The sequence below is a fragment of the Sander lucioperca genome, chromosome 19 (assembly GCF_008315115.2).
Source record: "Sander lucioperca isolate FBNREF2018 chromosome 19, SLUC_FBN_1.2, whole genome shotgun sequence".
NCBI lineage: Eukaryota > Metazoa > Chordata > Actinopteri > Perciformes > Percidae > Sander > Sander lucioperca.
In genome coordinates this window covers 2,630,393-2,646,902 of record NC_050191.1, presented here as the reverse complement: position 1 = coordinate 2,646,902, position 16,510 = coordinate 2,630,393, and the positions used below count along the sequence as shown (strand labels likewise).

At 38.6% G+C, this 16,510-nt stretch overlaps 1 protein-coding gene across 1 annotated transcript in view; it reads right to left on the bottom strand.

Moving 5' to 3' along the window:
• The window catches only part of LOC116061728, a 182,190-nt gene that overhangs the window by 124,566 nt on the left and 41,114 nt on the right, over positions 1 to 16,510 (bottom strand). Inside the window, exon 11 of the mRNA XM_035995098.1 lies at positions 16,156 to 16,189. Within this exon, the coding sequence (XP_035850991.1) occupies positions 16,156 to 16,189 (34 nt within the window). The remainder of the gene's footprint in view (positions 1 to 16,155; positions 16,190 to 16,510) is intronic.

Below are 16,510 nucleotides of genomic sequence, written 5' to 3'. Positions count from 1 at the left end.
AAAGGCCAGTTATTTCATGGATCCAGGATACTATGCATCCTGATAAAGTTTCCTTGGCCTTTGGAATTAACATAGCCCCACATCATCACATACCCTTCACAGTACCCCCACATCATCACATCCCCTTCACCATACCTAGAGATTGGCATGGTTATATCTCAGTTAGCCTAATAGCTAACTGAGATAAGATCCATATCAATGCAAATCAAACCAGCTATTAGGCTAACTGAAATAAAACCATGCCAATCTCTAGGTATGGTGAAGGGGATGTGATGATGTGGGGCTATTTTAATTCCAAAGGCCAAGGGAACTTAATCACGTCCCTGCCTGTAGCTGATATAATAAGCACCACAGCTGCTGTTCTGTGATTACAGAAACTATAAACAAAGCTACAGGAGGGACTGCTTGATACTCGTGTGTCTTACTGCATTAGGATGCCTTTTTATTCAAGTGTTATCAATTAAAACCCAACGTTAGGGTTAGGGTTTCTACCATAGCACCTTATCATGGTCATTGCATCACATGGCCAGTCCATAACAGACCTTTGTAATCACTTCACAAATTTTCAACTCGTTAAATTTCTGTGAGTGATTTTTATGTATGTGAGATATATGTGTGTATGTGTGTTTGTTGTGTTATGGTTGTCTAAGCTACTGGATGCCTAAAATTTCCCTCGGGATGAATAAAGTATCTATCTATCTATCTATCTATCTATCTATCTTCTGATATCTTTTGATATCTATGATATCTTTAAAGAGATTACTACTCTTACTCAGGTGAGTAGCTTCAATCCTGATTTGGCAAATCTTTTCTTGAACTTCTTGTTTCATGAAAGGTAACGTGTAGGCATCAATGACACAAACCAGAACATGCACTTTGTCATTGTCAGTTGGATGGTTGTTGTAGAATGCGTCGTCCTCTGACAACCTAGAATCACGATTGAACTGGAAAGCAAGTTTGTATCCAGTTAAATGGCAGAAAATAAATAGAAATCAGTATATAATTCAAAATAATAAACTTATTTTGTGGAAAACATTGCAAAGTAACTGTACCCTGTAACCTTCCTTCACTTTTCCCATCATAGCCAGTTTGACATCGTCCACTTGGACACCGGTTGGACCCAGGCCCATGATGTCACTTAAGACAAAAGGGTAAAAGGTCTCTGGGTCTTTTGGGATATTGTAGGTTGTGTACTAAAAAGCAGAAAGAGAAAAGTGCAGTTATTATGGTCACAAAAGAGCAAAATTAGACACATCAATACTGAGCAACTGAATCAAACGTTTAGGTGTAAGACGATTATTTAAAGAAAAAACAAGAAATACGGCATAAATGGCATCAGAAGGATTTTTTAACGTTTCTTTTGACCTTAACTATCTGAACAGTAAAAGCAGTTTTAGTTGACTAAACTAAACCAGACATTAACCACAAGAGCTGCAGAATACTCTAGCTGCTCTTGTATAATTTATTTTCGTGGCTGAATTTAAGAAACAGGAAGACAGCCTAGCTCGGAAGCTTCCGCAGTCAAGGCTTCCTGTCAATTGTGGGCAGTAACAGTTCATTTGCAGTAGTTGTGTCATTGCTGCATATATTGAGAAACTTCCTGAATAATAGTTTGATATTGGTGGATTGTTCTGCAGTTGTCTAATGCTGAAATCAGGTGTTCCTATAACAGATTCTCACTCCCATCGCGTAAAATACGGACACTTGGTCAGGTGCCTTTGGTGTTGTTATTGACACTAAAAGTCTCCTTTAGCGTCATAACGCACTTTATCTAAACGCGCTTGGTCGGGACTATTTGCGTCACTTTTGACGCAGTTAGGTTTCGGAAAAGGTCGTGGGTGGGCTTACCACCTGAACCAGTAAAACCACTCAAATATTGCTTTACCTGACTTGTTATCAGGTTAATGCTAATACATAACATCTCTGACTGATCCGCTCCAAAATGTAAGGGCTTCTCTCTTGGCTCATGCTTCACCTTTCCTTTTCCTTCACCAGGTTTCATGAAAATCTGGCCAGTAGTGTTTCTGTAATAATGCTGACAGATAGAAAAACAAACCAACCTAAACATAACCTCCTTAGTGGATGTAACCAGGGCCAGCGATTGCTATAGGCGAACTAGGTGATTGCCTATGGCATCAAATATGTTGGGGGCGTTGTGTCGCCCTTAGGTCTACATCTCATTGATAATAGAATTAGAATGACAAGCGAAATTAAACATGTTTATTAAACATGATCATCCTAGGGCGCCGCCTCAGCCACACGGAGCTCTGAAGCAGACCTGTGCGTCGCTTAGCGTCCACTCTCGCTATAAAAATAAGGACGAGCAGCGGCATAGTCGGAGTCAATTATGTTTTCGTGCCCTGCAGTTTTCCTTGGATTAGGGTGGCACCTAAATCATTGTTGCAGCTGTCGCCGTGGTCCTGCTCGGCGCTCTGCTACGCTCTGCAGTGCCCTGCTATACCATGCTATGCCCTGCAGTGCCCTGCTAAGCCCTGCAGTGCCCTGCTAAGCCCTGCAGTGCCCTGCTATACCCTGCAGTGCCCTGCTACACCCTGCAGTGCCCTGCTATGCCCTGCAGTGCCCTGCTACACCCTGCAGTGCCCTGCTACTTCCTGCTATGCCATGCAGTGCCCTGCTACGCCATGAACTACAACAACTACTATTTCTAGTCATAGTTCCATTATCTTTATTGTGACTATTATTGCCGCTGTTCATCACACCCCCAACTGGCACCGTCAGACACTGCCTACCAAGAGCCTGGGTCTGTCCCAGGTTTCTGCCTAAAGGAAATTTTTTCCTCTCCACTTTCACAACAAATGCTTGCTCTTCGGGGAATTATTGGAATTGTTGGGTCTTTGTAAATTATAGAGTGTGGTCTAGACCTACTCTATCTGTAAATTGTCTTGAGATAACTCTTGTTATGATTTGATACTATAAAAATTGAACTGAATTGATTCAACGCAATGAAAAGTTTATTATACCGTTATGGTGAAATAGTCGTGAGACATGTTCTCCACCAAAGCCTGGATGTACATTCTGCCTTGTAAGACGCTTTGGACAGAGTTGATGAAACTGGATTTTCCAGCTCCAACCGGACCATGAAGGAGAATCCTGAGCTGCTGGCCATCAGTTTTAGGTTTGTAGTTCTTCACAGACTGCAGGGCACTCTGTTTGTCTCTACTCAGGGAAAGGAAACATACATTAGAGTATAGACTAAACAATATTTTATAGAAACGTTACCCAGGTGTCACACAACAACTGGGAAGTTAATCAGAATATCATGGAACAAGGATACGTGTATAGTTTGTGCAGTAAAAGATTATGTTGATAAAAGGTGCAGACACACTCACCTCCAGTTTATTTCCCTCCATGGTTTGCTGAGAACTGACAAATTGCACAAAAAATGTTTTAATGAGTAAAAAGATACCCCCATTATGCAATAACGTGTAATTTTCCGTTAATAAGAACCTGTTTTCTTTTTTAAACAAACTTACGTGGAGCTTCGGGTTCTTTACATTCTTTTTTTCTCCAAAATCCTAAAAAAACAACAACTGGGCTATCAAAACACATCCAAATTATGTATTAACTAAAGTAAAAATACAACACACAACCCAGGCTTTAAATACATAAAACATATAATAAAACAGACACACTTTCAAAACTATGAAGCTTTTTTAAAAATACTATTAATTTTGTCATGCTTACAACAAGGAAGTGGACATCCCCAGCCCCGAAAATTGCACTACCCTATCCTACTCGTACTGTAATTACCCTTATACACATAGACATATTCTACTGCTATTCATACTATTCATCCTGCACATACACTTATTCTTACTACTCTTAATAGTAAGAATGTTATCACACTGCACATAGCTGTACATACTGTACATATCTGTCTTTATGGTTCACACAGTATATCCATATTTATTCTGTTTTTCTTATAAAATATTCTGCTAACACACTGCATTATTTTTATTGTCCTGTCTATATTTTGTATATCACATTGCACTTTTCTGCTTTTTTGCACTTCTGGTTGGGCGCAAACTGCATTTCGTTGTCTTTGTACTTGTACTCTGCACAATGACAATAAAGTTGAATCTAATCTAATCCATTATTGATGATCATATTTTGAATAATAAACTGTCGAAAGTGCTGCACAACTAGAGAAAATACATTAAAACAACACAATTCAACATAAATAAATGAAACAAGATTCACACAAAGATAGAAAGCCGTTCTAAGAGAATTAAAAGCAGGGATAGATTTGGCTGACCTAATTTCTGCAGGAAGGTCATTCCAGGGTTTGGGGGTCCAGACTGCAAAAGACGGATACTTCCTAGTTCTTAGTCACCAGTCAGGCTCTGGGAACGACCAGCAGGCCACGGTCAGCCGATCTAAGAGGGTGCACAGGCTCATAAGGAGTCAGAAGATCTTTAATATTGACTAATTAGGATCCAAAATAAGCACAATACTGACAATACTTTCAAAAACACAGGAAGCACAATTTTATTACACATTTGAGGGTAATGGAAACTTCATACCTGCGTTGTTGTACTGGAACAAAATGAGCGAGAAAGACTGAATATAACACTTGGACGAAGTGTGTAGCTGTCAGTAAATGTCAATAAGTGATCCTCCCCCACATAACATACATTTCCCTTCGTCACGCCAGACCAGAAACCACACATTTACTTTCACTTTCATCAGGATGTTTGTTCTCTCTTTTCAAAGCAGAGTTCTTTTCTCTGTCTTTTTTATTTCATGTAAAGAGGCAACCTCAATCATTTTACTTACTTTACTTAAACTAAACTTCTTGCTACCGTCTAATTTGAGGCCCATTAGTCACATTTAAGAAGCAAAAAAGAATATTTTCAATCCATCAGATCATCACAGCACTCAAATGAAGATCTGTTCAACAATTTGCTAAATATGTAGCTCGAATGAGACATTTACATGATAAATGTTTACTTTTGGCGATGGAATTAAAACACCTGACATTGTTTGGGCATGTTCACGCAACATATATTTTTATTCCTTTTATTTATTCAGTGTGCCGATGTACTGCAATAGCAGCAATCGGCGCAATGTCTATCATCCTGCATACTTATTATTCCTTATCTTCCGCCACATTTTTGTCCCGCTACTAGTCACGGAGCATTGCCAACACGTGCACACAAAATAATCAAAATGTGTGTAATGCTCGGGAATGGTGTGCTATGTGTTTTCTAAGAAATTTGCCGCGCAATTTTCACAAAATCAGCAAAAAACGGCGCAAAATTTCCCATAGACTTTAATGGGAAATCTTCGGCAAATCGCTTAACATCGCTCAAAACAACCCGTGACCACTTTTGGGGTCATGCTGTATCGCCATACTTTCATGTAGAAAAAAAATAATTAAAAAAAGTATAAACCAAAGACAAGACTTTGGCCTTTATTGGGCTGAATGGGTATTCGGATATAAAGCATGGTTTCCACCAAATCACAGTTTATGTATTGTCCTCTTTTCAGACCGTTTCAGAGTTTCCAATGTGTGTGTATGGGACAGAATGTTGAGAGTTAGAGGGGAGGACAGAGGGGGGAGCTGCAGTACGATTCTCTGAGTTTTTTTCCAAACAAATTGCTCTCTCCCCTACAGTTTTCACTCTGCATACATCATAGTTGGTCAAAATGTAGGAAATCTTGTGCTGGTCGCAGACATGTAACTATGGAATCCACCGGCCCTAAACGTTTTGCTCTGTTCATACCAACTGCTGATAGAAACAACGGAAAAAAATATCTGGAAGGACGCAGACGGTTCCCTGTTTGTTACCTGCTCTGTGTCGCATATATTTGACACGACAAACATAAAAACCACATCAATGCGTTCGCCAGACCTTTATCTTTCTTGTGATGATAATATTATTGCCGTTTGGACCCACCGTTTTGAGTTACGGAACAAACTTAAGAGGTATAATTGTCATTAAATTGAATGTCTCCCCCTCCCTCCTCTACTCCCTCACTGTTGAAATCACCATAGCAACAACTTTTTACACACACACCTCCTATCATGGAGACTCTTTACTGTATGTTGTGTTTTCCTCTCTTTGCAGGACACATCAAATAGCAGAGTAAAGGTAGCTCAGATCAACTGTTACTAATGATATTAACTATATACCTGTGGTGACGATGACCTTTACTCAACCATTGACAAATCACTTTAGCAACATGTACTGCCACAGGAGTACATGTTCAATCCTGAACAATCCCACAGTGATGTCTCTGATTGGTGGAACTCATGCTGGTGAGGACGGGGAGCTGTCTGTACTCTGTTCACACACACACACACACACACACACACACACACACACACACACACACACACACACACAGCTCTCCACCAAACAGAGACGTTGCTGTTATGCTTGTGGGTAGTGTAGTTTTTCTTTATGATATCCTGAAAATAACCACGAAACATGTCTTATCTTTAAACAAAATTGAATTCATATTATTCTAAGTGTCTGACAACATTATGGAAAGGATTTCTAAGGAGGTCGACCTTTCTGTTAAAGAGTAAGATCCTTTTTTTAGACATAAATACATCTAAACCCACCAGACTCCATATAAATAACCAGTAATTTTAGTAATTATCGTAAAATACACTTCATTTACAGTCGACAGAAACCAAATAAAACTATGAAAAGCCGTTTTGGGTCTTCTCTACACTTTTCCAACCATCACAACTAGTTTTGGTTGAAATAAAAACATAGTTTACCGATTTACATGTGAAAATATGTTGGATCTATACACGCTAAAAGTACTGTTTTTTAAATGGAGTCTGGTGGGTTTAGCACCAGCTACTTCATAGCTGTTTCTGGTAAACACAAAGGTCTTAAATAGGTTTTAAAAAGGAATATCTCTGAAAGGTTAAGACACTTGGACTACAGATGAAAAATAACCTTTTGGCTAATTCTGGCTTTTTAACCCATGGGAAATCATGTGTTTTATGAAGTGTTTTATTTAACACAACAACAAAGACCAATGTATGTATTTAAAATGTAAGCAAAACTGGGGTATTATACTGTATATACTGTATATAATGTGTATATATATATATATATATATATATATATATATATATATATATATATATATATATATATATATATTGTATTGTATTGCTAAGGCTCGCGTCACTATAACCCACCAGACTCCATGTAAATAAACAATAATTTTAGTATCAAAAACCCACCAGACCCCATGTAAATAATCAGTACTTTAGGCATCCTAAACCTACCAGACTCAAAGTATGGAAGTATACATTGTGAGAAATAAAGAAATCAAAAGAAATGGTAAGTGGTAGTACGCTGTACTCTGGTCTTGACCTGTATGCATTTGTGGTCTCTTGTAAGCCCATCCATCCATTACCAATTGCTATTGTTAATCAATTGTATTCTCTCTCTCTGTCAGTGACAGTGTGACCTATGTATGTCAATACAGCTGCTGTTATTAATACTTAGCTAGTGTTATTCAGATGTGCACCAAGTAGTAGGCACACTGTCAAAATTTCTTGCGGAATTAACTAGTTATTTCTATTCTTTTTCTTTCTCTTTTTGTTGTTGATGTGTGTAATCCTTGGTAATTCATATTACTCTTAACTGCCTGCTACCTGGGGGTGGGATGGGTGGGAAGGTGGCAGGGATTTTGTTCAAATCTATGTGACCTGTGATTGCTGCATAAACTGTGTTGTTCATAACTGAAAATGAAAAAATAAACTTTGATAAAAATATAAAAAAAGAATAAACAGTTTTGGACCCAATACTGACCCCTGGGGGATGCCACAAGCATTGTCCAAGCAGGACGATGAATAGTTTCACAACTTTTGTATTTTTTCCTGTCTCCTAGTCACCCAGTGCAATAATACCCACCTAATCCCAAACCGTTCCAGTTTGTTGATTAATATGTTATGATTAATTGCGTCAAAGGCTTTTTTTAAGCTCTATGAAGACGCCAATTGCATTTGTAATCCCCTCAATAGAGCTCCGGGTGTCACGTGACTTTACCGCCATTTTGGCAGGAAAGTAGTGGCAAAAATGAACGGCGCCAACCCGTCCAAGTTCACTGCGCACTTTAATTCAAAAGACATAGCCAGCTATAAAGCAAAACATGATTGATTAAACATTAGTGATCCATATAATGCTCCCTGAGTTATTTTTTACAACCTTTACCAGTGAAATGGAAAGCTTCCCAGATCTTCAGTATCCAGATATTTACAACTATCTAAACTTTCCTTTGTCCTACTCTGGAGAGTCTTTGAAAGCCTACAAAAGCCTGGAGGGATATAAATGGACGCAATCAGCTGGATTCGTGATGAATATTCAGCTTTGGAGTCTACCGGCTAAAAATTTCTTTGTCGTCACTGGAAGGGTAAGTTAAAGTGTAACGTTAATGCAGTCAGTGTTATAACTTGTATAGGTAGCTAGCGTTAGCTAGTCTGTAACTTTTGCCAAAGGTTAGCTACTAACATTGGCTAACATACATCACATCAGTACACTTTTCATCACAAAAATGCCATTACATCTTTATTACAGGTAAGTCATTCCCAGAGAATGATCCTCAGTTGAAGCCATGGGTGGTTGTCAGGAATGATGGGGGTTGTGTTAGGAGCCCACTAATATCTAATCTGTTATTAAAGGTGCAGTAGGTAAGACTTATAAAACTAACTTTCTGTCATACTGTATTTGCTGAAACTGACCCTATGTTCCAGTAGAACTACATGCAGCAGGTAATCCACCGCTCCCTGTTCAGATGCACCAATCAGGGCCGGTGTCTAACTGCGTGTCAATCACTGCTCATGCACACGCATTCATTCTCCCTTGTGGGGGGAGGGGCTTAGAAGACCGTTTTGGGCTTTAGCAGAAAGGAGGGAGGGACTGAGAAGTTGTCGATGTTCAAATTTTTTGGCTAAGTCCTGGATCTTTACAGTCCTACCTAGGGTTGGGTACTGTTTGGATTTTTATGATTCCGATGCTTTTAAAACGAATCCGATTCCTAAACTGATGATTGAAAAACTGAAAAATGACATCAAAGAAAGGCTCTTTTATGGAGTTTTTTTTTTTTAATTCAAAATTATTTAAATTTAACAATATATTAACGTTTTAAAGTACTTAAATATATAATAAGTAAACCTAAGTCAGCTAACACACAACTACAATAATTTAACAACTATTAACAAGTAACAATGTGGAGTTGGTATGCAATCGGCTTCAAACTTTAGCAGTTCTTTTGCAGAAAAATGACCATATTTGCTTCTCTGGTGAGGTACTACACCTCTCCTGACTTATGGAATGTCCTGCACAGGAGAAACCTCTCTCAGGTGGTGTCCATGAGGCCTGGACACACAGGGAGGAGTTAGAAAGGGCAGACCTCCCCTACCACCAGGCTACAGGGTCTGGTCCTGAACGATAGACTAGCAGAGCAAGTGTAATATACGTTTACTAGTGATCCCGTGCAGTGATTGGTTAATATGTTTTTACATCCATTTTGGTGAGCCCAGAGGGAAAATATGGCATTTTAAAAGTAGCCTACATTTACGGTAGCTAGCTAACGGTAGACTACAGAGAAAGTGAGATATGTTTACGTACGTCTATATCAGCAGTGATTGTAGAGTGCATGTCGGGGGAATAGCCCGGACACACGCTTCACACCGCAAGCAGGCACGTGCACCACTCGGTGGAAAAGGGAGAAAAAAAAAAAAAGAGTCTGCCGCTGTCCGGAGCAACAGAGGGAAAATATTTCAGTCGGAACCGAAATGAGGAACCAAAATTTGTGTTCAAATCCAGAAATACTACCGTTTCCGTAGTGGAACCGGGTTTCGGTACCCAACCCTAATCCTACCTACAGCACCTTTAAATAGTTGTAATGCTGTTTCATGGAAGTACATCTTGCTCTGTTAACTTGTGATTATGAGTTTTAGAAGTTAAATTATTGAAATCCTAAATGACTAAATGCTATATAGGCCTACATTATTTCTGTCCCCGAAAGCTGAGTGATTAATGATGTCATTTATCAAACTGTTGGATGAAAAAACTGTAATTATGTGTTCCCGTTTGTGGGAGGCACTGTTACATAAAAATAGAGGATGAGGTTCTGTTGAAGGTTGAAAAAGCAAATTTATTGTATTTTAGCTGGTTATTGAAGCTACATGTTGGTTACATTGGGTGAAATATTATAACACAAGACTTGGTTTTATAGATGCAGCCTAAACTATCTGGTATGTTTGGGATCTGTATAAATAATATAAAGTTATGTGGGTTTCAAAATTAAGTTAATTGTTAACGTGATAAACAAAACTAGTTATAAAGATGGAGACACTAATCGGTCTGTTAGATTATTGAAGATACAACAAATGAAAGGTCCTGAAAACTTATTTTTTCAAATTATAAGTGATGAATTCTTACATTAACACATAATATACAAAGTTAGAACAATTTTAGTCAATTTACGTGAGAAAGTTTTTGTCTGTGCTCTCCTCACTGATTTAAAAAATATGTTACATATTTCATTGCATATGTAATTTAAATCTAATAAAACAAAAACCTACACATTCCTAAAAAAGCAGATTAACTGAGCGGCTATTATACCCAAATATGTTAGTTTTTTACTTTATTGCTGCGTATTTAGTGATGAATATTTCATGTTACTCAGACAGACTGAAGATTTTAAGGCACGTTTTTAGAGCCTTTAAAGGAAAACACATACAAACATGGTGCTGTAAGCAAAAAGTAATCAATCATAGATTGTTAGAAATCCTACTGGTTAATGTCACATATTCATACTTTGACATGACATAGCACGACTCTGACTCTTATGGAAGTTGATGCAGTCGTCTCCTAAGTTGATGATGTGTTTCAGGGCGCTCAGGATCAGTGAGTCAACGTCACTGTTGAGGTCGATTTCTTCATGGTAGTTCTTCACAGGGAAGATGCAGTTCATGGGGATTCCCACATTTACACTGAACTGTTCCATCTACGATTAAAAATAATCACAGCATCTCAGAGCTCAGGACAATATACTGATCAATTGGACTGATACAAATCTTATTAAGTGGGTCAAGTATTGGCCAAACATGACCGATCGCGTCAAGGCTGTTTTATGCTTCTGCGCCGAATCGACAGCGTACCCCTGCAGACCCCTCTGTGTTGCTGCAAACCCCCCTCCGAGCCCTCCGCCGTAGCTCGACGTGCACCTCCAAAAATGTGTAACTTCACGTCGAGGCTCGATTGGTCAACTGGTCCTGTGTGTTGATAGTCGGTGTTTCCAGCAGCCTACTGTGGGGAGTAGCAACATGCTAGTTCACTGACATACTCTTTGCAAATAAACTCAGACCTATTTTGGTTCCAATGACGGGGTTATCCGTTTGTAAAGGGTCTATATGTCAGTAACGTTTTGAAATTAGCACTTCGCCAGCAAGCAGTACTTTGTGGGCAGTTGTGCTAAAGTTAGCATGCTAATAACATAAACTGGCTGGCCGACACCTCGCACATAACCTCAGACTTATCACCCCCTAGCGTTATGGCGGTGAAATGCAGCGCGGTGTAAAGCAACCCCGACGCAAAACTCCCAAAGGTTTACGACGCCATAGGAGCGACGGCGTCGTGTAACAAAACATATAATTAGGCAAACAAAAATTGAGAATTGATTTGAAGTTGCAGCCTGTCTTCTAGAGGAATGATCTGAATTCAGACAAACATGGTTTTAAATAAGGCGAAAACAGATCTTTGGTATCCGGTAGGAATTTGAATATTGGCCAGAATATCGAGTTTGGATCAGAATTGATATACATGTAGGGAGAGAATAAGTTTGGGTAGTGCTCGTATACTGAACAATTTAATTCATATACCTCAATACATTTTTAACTGTGACTCCATCACTGTGCAAATTCATATTACTCATTAAAACATACCTTTTCCTTCAGGTAATTGACCTTGTAGACATTCTGTAAATTGTCTTTGATTTCAGGACTGATATCATCAATCTTGGTGAGAATGGCCACTTGAGGAATACCTGCAAGAAGAACACAAAACTACTGAGTCTTGTAACCAGGGACGTCATTAGGCCTATTTTAGGGGGCTGAAGCTACCCCAAAATGTTCCTAAGCCCCCCTAAATAATAACAAGAACAACAATAACAATTTGATTTATCCTCATTCATATTTAGACGCAACAAATTATGTATATATATATATATATATACAGTGCTGCTCATAAGTATTCATACCCATGCTAAAGTTGACTGAAAAAAGGAATAAAAAAATAATCTTTTGGAAATTGATCTTAATGCCTTAATTACAAAAATGAGGAAAAATCCGACCTTTTAAGGACACCAATTTGTTTTGTGAATGAATAATGTATTGTAAATTAATACATGTTCTTCCTTAAAATACAGGGGGCATAATTATACACACCCCTATGTTAAATTCCCATAGAGGAAGGCAGATTTTTATTTTTAAAGGCCAGTTATTTCATGGATCCAGGATACTATGCATCCTGATAAAGTTTCCTTGGCCTTTGGAATTAACATAGCCCCACATCATCACATACCCTTCACAGTACCCCCACATCATCACATCCCCTTCACCATACCTAGAGATTGGCATGGTTATACCTCAGTTAGCCTAATAGCTAACTGAGATAAGATCCATATCAATGCAAATCAAACCAGCTATTAGGCTAACTGAAATAAAACCATGCCAATCTCTAGGTATGGTGAAGGGTTTGTGATGATGTGGGGCTATTTTAATTCCAAAGGCCAAGGGAACTTAATCACCTCCCTGCAGCAGATATAATAAGCACCACAGCTGCTGTTCTGTGATTACAAAAACTATAAACAAAGCTACAGGAGGGACTGCTTGATACTCGTGTGGCTTACTGCATTAGGATGCCTTTTTATTCAAGTGTTATCAATTAAAACCCAATGTTAGGGTTAGGGTTTCTACCATAGCACCTTATCATGGTCATTGCATCACATGGTCAGTCCATAACAGACCTTTTTAATCACTTCACAAATGTTCTACTCTTTAAATTTCTGTGAGTGATTTGTATGTATGTAAGATAGATGTGTGTATGTGTGTTTGTTGTGTTATGGTTGTCTAAGCTACTGGATGCCTAAAATTTCCCTCGGAATGAATAAAGTATCTATCTATCTATCTATCTATCTATCAATCTATCAATCTATCTATTGATATCTAATATATCTTTTAAGAGATTTCTGCTCTTACTCAGGTGAGTAGCTTCAATCCTGATTTGGCGAATCTTTTCTTGAACTTCTTGTTTCATGCAAGTTACCGTGTTGGCATCAATGACACAAACCAGAACATGCACTTTGTCGTTGTCATTTGGATGGTTGTTGTAGAATGGTTCCCCCTCTGACAACCTAGAATCACGATTGAACTGGAAAACAAGTTTGTATCCAGTTAAATGGCAGAAAGTAAATAGAATTCAGTATATAATTCAAAATAATAAACTTCTTTTGTGGAAAACATTGCAAAGTAACTGTACCCCGTAACCTTCCTTCACTTTTCCCATCATAGCCAGTTTGACATCGTCCACTTGGACACCAGTTGGACTCAGGCCCATGATGTCATTGAAGACAAAAGGGTAAAAGGTCTCTGGGTCTTTTTTGATATTGTAGGTTGTGTACTAAAAAGTAGAAAGAGAAAAGTGCAGTTATTATGGTCACGAAAGAGCTAAATTATACACATCAATACTGAGCAACTTAATCAAACATTTAGGTGTAAGACGATTATTTAAAGAAAAAACAAGAAATACGGCATAAATGGCATCAGAAGGATTTTTGAATGTTTCTTTTGACCTTAACTAGCCGAACAGTAAAAGCAGTTTTAGTTGACTAAACTAAACCAGACATTAACCACAAGAGCTGCAGAATACTCTAGCTGCTCTTGTACAATTTCCTGTCATAGCTGAATTTAAGAAACAGGAAGACAGCCTAGCTCGGAAGCTTCCGCTACAGTCAAGGCTTCCTGTCAACTGTGAGTAATAACAGTTCATTTGCAGTAGTTGTGTTACTGCTGCACATATTGAGAAACTTCCTAAATAATAGTTTGGTATAGGTGGATTGTTCTGCAGTTGTCTAATGCCGAATTCAGGTGTTCCTCGTATGGTCCAATTTTCCGAGTGAGGAAGTTCAGTGTGTTCGTGAGCTTTACCTGACTTGTTATCAGGTTAATGCTAATAAATAACATCTCTAACTGTTCTGCTCCAAAATGTAAGGGCTTCTTTCTTGGCTCATGCTTCACCTTTCCACCAGGTTTCATGAAAATATGGCCAGTAGTGTTTCTGTACTAATGCTGACAGATTGAAAAACGAACCAACCTAAACATAACCTCCTTGGAGGATGTAACAATGGGCATGTGCAAATTGAGATGACATCATCATTTCTAAACTCTACGTTTTACATCCACAGATACAAAGTAACCAAAGTTTTGAAAAAACTTTAAGTCACTTAAAGCTCTGTATGCGTGTGTATCTGTTTATAAATATATAATATAAAATATATATATATATATAAATATAAATATTTGTATAGTATATGTAGACAGGGCCTTGATGTGATGCTAAGCTATGCTCTCTCTTGTATCCATATTTTTATTTCACTTTGTGTAGACATTGTTCACTTAATATCAAATATATGCTGATTTTCTCATGGAACCACAAGTTTTATACATTATTTTATTTAAAGGTGCTCTTACCGCAATGTCACGCATTTTTTAGGCTACAACATTTTTTGTCACATACAGCAAACATCTCCTCACTATCTGCTAGCTTACTGTCCCCTGAACACTGTAAAAAAAACACGGTCTCTGTAGACAGCCCAGGCTTCACAAACGCCAACAAAAACAAACTGCGCCAACCTGCACCACCAAACATAAACAGTCTTCCAGCGTTCCGGCCAATAACTGACAAGAAGGATTTGGGGGTGGGGGTTGGGGGGTTAGTGCGCAGAAGCACGGAAGGGAGGGGATGGGGGTGGTAGAAAAGTATGTAATCGTAAAATAAAAAATACATTTCAGAAAGGTTTGCAAAGTTTTCATATGACAAAATAAATTTGGAATCTTAATCAATTTTGTTCGCCTAGACCGGCGGGGGAGGGTGTGTAGCTACAGACACGGCACCACATTCTCTTGTTACTAACTTAACTCTGAGGATCTTATTCCCCGGAGTCCTTATGTTTTCTCGTCCCGCAGTTATCCTTGGATTAGGGTGGCACCTAAATCATGGTTGCAGCTGTCGCCATGGTCCTGCTTGGTGCCCTGCTACGCCCTTCAGTGCCCTGCTACGCCCTGTAATGCCCTGCAGTGCCGTGCTATGCCTTGCTACGCTCTTCAGTACCCTGCTACGCCCTGTAACACTCTGCAGTGCCCTGCTACGCCATGAACTACAACAACCACTATTTCCAGTCACTGTTCCATTATCTTTATTGTGACTATTATTGCCACTGTTCATCACACCCCCAACCGGCACCGTAAGACACTTCCTACCAAGAGCCTGGGTCTGTCCCAGGTTTCTCCCTAAAGTAAGTTTTCCTCACCACTGTTGTACTAAATGCTTGCTCGTTTTTATTATTGGGTCTTTGTAAATTATAGAGTGTGGTCTAGACCTACTCTATCTGTAAAGTGTCTTGAGATAACTGTTGTTATGATTTGATACTATAAATAAAATTGAATTGAATCAATGCAATGAAAAGTTTGTCATACCCTTTTGGTGAAACAGTCGTTGAAGGTGTTGTCCACCAAAGCCTGGGCGTACATTCTGCCTTGTAAGACACTTTGGACAGAGTTGATGAAACTGGATTTTCCTGCTCCAACCTGTCCATGAAGGAGAATCCTGAGCTGCTGGCCATCAGTTTTAGGTTTGTAGTTCTTCACAGACTGCAGGGCACTCTGTTTGTCTCTACTCAGGGAAAGGAAACATACATTAGAGTATAGACTAAACTATATTTCATAGAAACGTTACCCAGGTGTCACACAACAACTGGGAAGTTAATCAGGATGTCATGGAACAAGGAAACTGACATACAAACAAGGTTGATTACATGTAAACGTGTATAGTTTTTGCAGTAAAAGATTTTGTTGATAAAAGGTGCAGACACACTCACCCCCAGTTTATTTCCCTCCATGGTTTGCTGAGAACTGACAAATTGCACAAAAAATGTTTTAATGAGTAAAAAGATACCCCTATTATGCAATAATGTGTAATTGTCCATAAATAAGAACCTGTTTTCTTTTTTAAACAAACTTACGTTGAGCTTCGGGTTCTTTACGTTCTTTTTTTCTCCAAAATCCTAAAACAACAACAACTGGGCTATCAAAACACATCCAAATTATGTATTAACTTAAGTAAAAATACGACACACAATCCAGGCTTTAAATACATAAAACATATAATAAAACAGACACACTTTCAAAACTATAAAGCTTTTTTAAAAATACTATTCATTTTGTCATGCTTAC